General features: G+C 46.0%; 1 protein-coding gene across 2 annotated transcripts in view; it reads right to left on the reverse strand.

Moving 5' to 3' along the window:
* Nucleotides 1–306: 306 nt before the first annotated feature.
* LOC121681975 (protein kinase C-binding protein NELL1-like) overlaps nt 307–4,830 on the reverse strand; it is a 168,626-nt gene continuing 164,102 nt past the window's right edge. For both annotated transcript variants that reach the window (XM_042061943.1, XM_042061944.1), the window contains 2 exons: nt 3,961–4,185; nt 307–2,943 (listed from right to left, as the gene is read on the reverse strand). In XM_042061943.1, coding sequence (XP_041917877.1) covers nt 2,893–2,943; nt 3,961–4,185 — 276 coding nt within the window. In that variant the 3' untranslated portion in view covers nt 307–2,892. The remainder of the gene's footprint in view (nt 2,944–3,960; nt 4,186–4,830) is intronic.

Genomic DNA, 4,830 nt, shown 5'->3' on the forward strand with positions numbered 1-4,830 from the left:
GGCCAACTATGATGCTGATAATGGAACTCTCATGAAAGGGTCTATATGGACACTTGGGTATATTTCAAAATATATGTCCAATCTGAATAACTGACTCATAATGCATCAGATGTAAAGCTTTCAGTTGTGTGTCTGATGTGTTCTGTCAGGAAACAGACTTTTCACAGCCTTTTCAAGCACTGCACTGAATTAAAACACTCCCAGCATCCTAACGTTTCTTGGACAAATGCACTGGCAAAATCAGTGAAAACTGTTTTTTTTTAATGTCAGTGATATTTTACAAAAATGATATCAATATTTCAGTCATGAAAGTATACAACTAAAATATTTATTAATGGAGAAATGTACAGAAGAATCTTAACACGACACAGTCTCCAAGTCATGACACTTAACCCTGTAAGTACAATTAAGAATGTGAAATTTGTTAAGAGCATTAACAATGTAAATGGACACATGTCCCTTGAGGTCTATTCAAATCATACACAAGCACATTGGGGATATGTGAGGTCACACAATCTGTGATTTGAAGGGGAAGGGTGGGTGGGGGTTCAGAGTGGGTGAACAAAAGTAGTGTTTTGATTCATTTAAATCCGACTTTGTTTAAATAAGAACAACAGAGAGAATTTAAACATTTGTACAATATACATTATATTTCAACTCTTGCATCTAATAAATAACCCAGCTCTTTTAAATGATTGATGTGGGGGTGGGTGGGGGGGTGAAGACATTGCACACATTCCCTGCTGTTGTAGTGTGGCCTTAGCTTTAGACAATGAAAAGTATCATGGATTAAGGCAATCATAAATAAACAAACTAAACAGTATCATTGGTGCCAATGGCAGTGATGTCAATGATAAACAAAAACATACCTATAGAATGTGTAGAGGACAAAATGGTTCGCATAGTGCTTTATTTACTTTACATAGACCCAGGCTTTACATCTTATTTACAAGGAGAGAAATCTTTCATCTAGAATAAGAACGATGTAGCTCATTAAGAAAAAAAAAGCATCAATCCAAGGAAATATCAAAAGATGGTCATCTTACTCCACACCACTCCACCAGAATATTATTCTGCAGGGACAGATTCCTAAAAGTAGACATGGTTTCTTTCCCTGTATATGTACACTTGAGTTGAGCCCCCCGAAAGTATGTGGAGTAGGAGGAGTAGGAGTTTCCAACACTGAAATAGATTTCGGCTCTTTTATTTCAGTTAACATTTATTAGCAAAACAAAGAGTTCAATTGCTGTTTAAGCTTTGGGGCACAGATCATACACAAAGGGTTTAGCTATGCAAATGCTACACATTTTACAAACGTGTGCGCGCACGCACACACACACCCACACACACACCCACACACACACAAACACATACTCACAAACACACCTTGTCCGAGACAGACACATGCATACATACAAACATACATACGTACAGATTCATACACACAAACAACGTGCATACGCACAGTGGTGCATTTCTACCACAAATAGTTTCATGACAATATCAAAAACAGTTAAAACAACATTGCTCTGCTGCCATACAAAACACTTCCCTCTTCGCTTGCTGTAGTACAGCACATATGGAGATATCTCATCAGGTTAATCATACACACAAGTGTGGACGGAGGGAATTAGAAAACAAATCAGCCAGAGTGATGGGGGTCATAGGAACAGACAAAGCAATCACATTAGCTGACAACGTAAGGTTCGTTTCCAAGCGCCGTCAAGTGTGGCACTTCAAATGCTAACATGGATCTTTCTAGAAATGGAAGCCTGTCTGCATGTCATGAGGGAAGGCCGCACACACACACAATCACACACACACACCGTACTGCACTGTGGCGTTTCTCATGGCTTGTTTTTTCTCAGCGCCACGGCCGTATAATAGAGCGGACAGGATTTGAGGAGGCAAGAGGCAGCGCGGAAGCCAGAGGTCACTCGCTTCTCCCTCCTAATAAGTCTGCCGGTACGCAAACAGGACTGACCCCTTGTGAACCGCTGGCATATGAAGGCCTGTGTCTGCATGACGCGCCCTTAATTATGCTTTCTCTCTCCGCCGCGCAGTCACACCGTTATCAGTCAGGGACATGCTAATGCTCTTTGGAAATCAAGGGACCTTGTCGCTCTATTAAAAACACGTCTGCATGGGGAATGAGAGGAACCTGTGCGAGGAGAAGCGCACCGGAAGGACAGGGTTCATCTGTTATTCTGCACGGGCCGCTAACCGCTCACCGTAGCGTCTTTATCTGCCAACAAATGGCATCAATGACCCCAGACAATTTAGAGGAGGGCCATTTAGAACCGTGGTGCTGATTGCGACGTGCAAAACATCCAGCTCGACTCCAAGTCGTGTTCTTGCAGCTGAATGTAAATGGCAAAGCAATAGCAAAGAGAGTTTCAAAAGAGCGGAAAACAAAAGCGAGAGATTTAATTGGTTAATTGTACCCATCTTGTGAGTTCATGGTCGAGCAATCATGCTTCATTTCGGTTGGTGCTTTGTAAAGCTGAAGGGACAGTCTGAGAAGGACACACACACACACACGGAGATGGGGTTGGATGATTGGGTGGATGGGTTGGTGGGGACCTTACATTGTTATACACACACACACATACACACACACAAACTGAGTGTGTGTGGGCTGCTGGCAGCTTTCCTCTGATAACGCAGCTCTCCACTCCTCCCTTCCCCTCCTGCTGTGGATGCCTGTGTGACAGTCCTTCTGATGTGTTCCATACCAGGGACTAAAAAAAAAAAAAACCTGAAAATAAATAAAATAAATATATAAATAAATAAATAAATAAATAAGCAAACAGGACTAAAAGATAAGGGTGGCTCTTGAGACAGGATGATCTCACTGGTCCATGGGCAGGAGGTATCACTCTGACGTGCTGCCTAGTTGTTCTGGAGGCAGTCCAACTCCACCGAGCAGCAGATGCTCCCATTCTAGGCAGGCGGGCGGGGAGGCAGAGGACAGAGAACAAAGACTGTCATTCCAGGAAACAACACGCCCAGGGCATTTCACTTTCAATTGCCATGGGAACCATCAAATGTTATTAGGCACAGAGGAGGAGACAGTCACCGGAGCTGCATTAGGCTTTGTTTAGCAGGAAAAGCTCACTGCTCACAGGGACACTACGGCACACGTTTCTATACTGAAATGTTCATTACTGCAGCTTATGCAATACCCCACTAAGGCATCAAGGAGTCTAATTAATTCTGACTGGCATTTTTTTCTCGACTGATCCTACAAGATCAACAGAGGTCTCTGGAAAATAAATAGTTTAAAGGCTTTTATGTGTTTGGTAAGGTTTTTAAGGCATTTGTTGTGTTTGGTAAATAAGTGTTTAGGTAATGGGAGCGTACACTGCAACATTATTTATGCCGAGACCCTAAAGTGTTTCTAAGGTGTAAATAAGCAGCAGAAGGCTTTGGCCTCAGAGACACAGAGAGGAAATGGAGGAAAGTGAGAGAGGGAAATCTCTGAACTCAAACAGCCTGGCGCTCCCCAGTTCAAAAGCTCCCATGTTAGCTGATTTGGAGGTCAAATTGGCTTTAGTAGTCGTGTGTTTGTTAGACTCTGTGAGCACGACTTCTATGAGACTGATCTCTCGTTTTTCTGGACTCTGTGAGCTCCAGGTCTGTTTGACAGTGTGTTCTGTGGACTCCTGTGAGCTGTACGCCTGTGCAACTGATTTATGTTTGTGTCAGTGTGTGTGTATGTGTGTGTGTGTGTGTGTGTGTTTGTGTGTGTGTGTGTGTGTGTGTGCGTATGCTTGTTTGTGTGTTTGTGTGTGTGTGTGTGTGTGTGTGTGTTTGTGCATGTGCGCGCGCGTGCGTGCGTGCGTGCGTGCGTGTGTGTGTGCGTGTGCGTATGCTTGTTTGTGTGTTTGTGTGCATGTGCGTGTGTGTGTGTGTGTGTGACACAGCGGCGGTGCAGGAGGAGCAACGGTGGTGGCGTACCTTGCACTTGCATATGGTGCATGGCGCGTTGGGCGAACGCCAGACGGCGCCGCTCAGACGGGTGATGCCAGCGGGGTCCTGGCACGTCTGTCTGATGTCGTACGCCACATTATCGGCCAGGCAGGGGTCGGTGACACAGCGCGGGCAGCACTCCCCCTCCGACACCGCCGTGTACTCGCAGGGCAGGACGGGGCAGGCCAGCGGCCAGCAGTCCACCTCGCCCTCCTGCAGAGAGAGCCAGAGACAAGCAGGGTTCAGAGAGAACCAATACGACAGAGAGAGAGAGTGAAGGAGGGAGGGAAAGAGGGAGAGAGAGGGAAGGAGAGAAGGTTCAGAGGCCTCAAAAATCTTTAAAGTTTTCAGACTACAAAAGGCACAACCTGGAAGTATATCAGAGAGATGTTGGGGGAGGTGAGCAGGAGTTGGAGGGAGAAAAGAGAGGGGGAGGGGAAGCATGAGATTAAAGTCTGTGTGTGTGTGTGTGGGTGGGTGTGTGTGTGTGTGTGTGTGTTTGTGTGTGTGTGTGTGTGTGTGTGTGTGTGTGTGTGTGTGTGTGTGTGTCTTGGAGGGGTTGGTACTTTTAGTCATTGACCCCTGTGAGAGGCTGGGATGAGTGATAAGGCACCGGAGGTCTCTGGGAGAGAGTGAGACAGAGAGGGGGGGGGGGGGGGGACTGGCTGTGGGCATGCTCAGCCTCTCCCCTCTCCTACAGTATGAGTCAGTCACCTGCAGGCTGGAGCAATTAAAAGTGTTATTTTCCCCACGCTGGGGCCGGGCCGGGCTCGAACGCCGCTCTTATTACCAAATTAATTGCAAAGCTGTCAGCGCGCCACGATTACCGGGCAGACCTGCCAGTCTGCACGGAACTCT

Source organism: Alosa sapidissima, chromosome 14 (genome assembly GCF_018492685.1).
Source record: "Alosa sapidissima isolate fAloSap1 chromosome 14, fAloSap1.pri, whole genome shotgun sequence".
Taxonomy (NCBI): Eukaryota; Metazoa; Chordata; class Actinopteri; order Clupeiformes; family Clupeidae; genus Alosa; species Alosa sapidissima.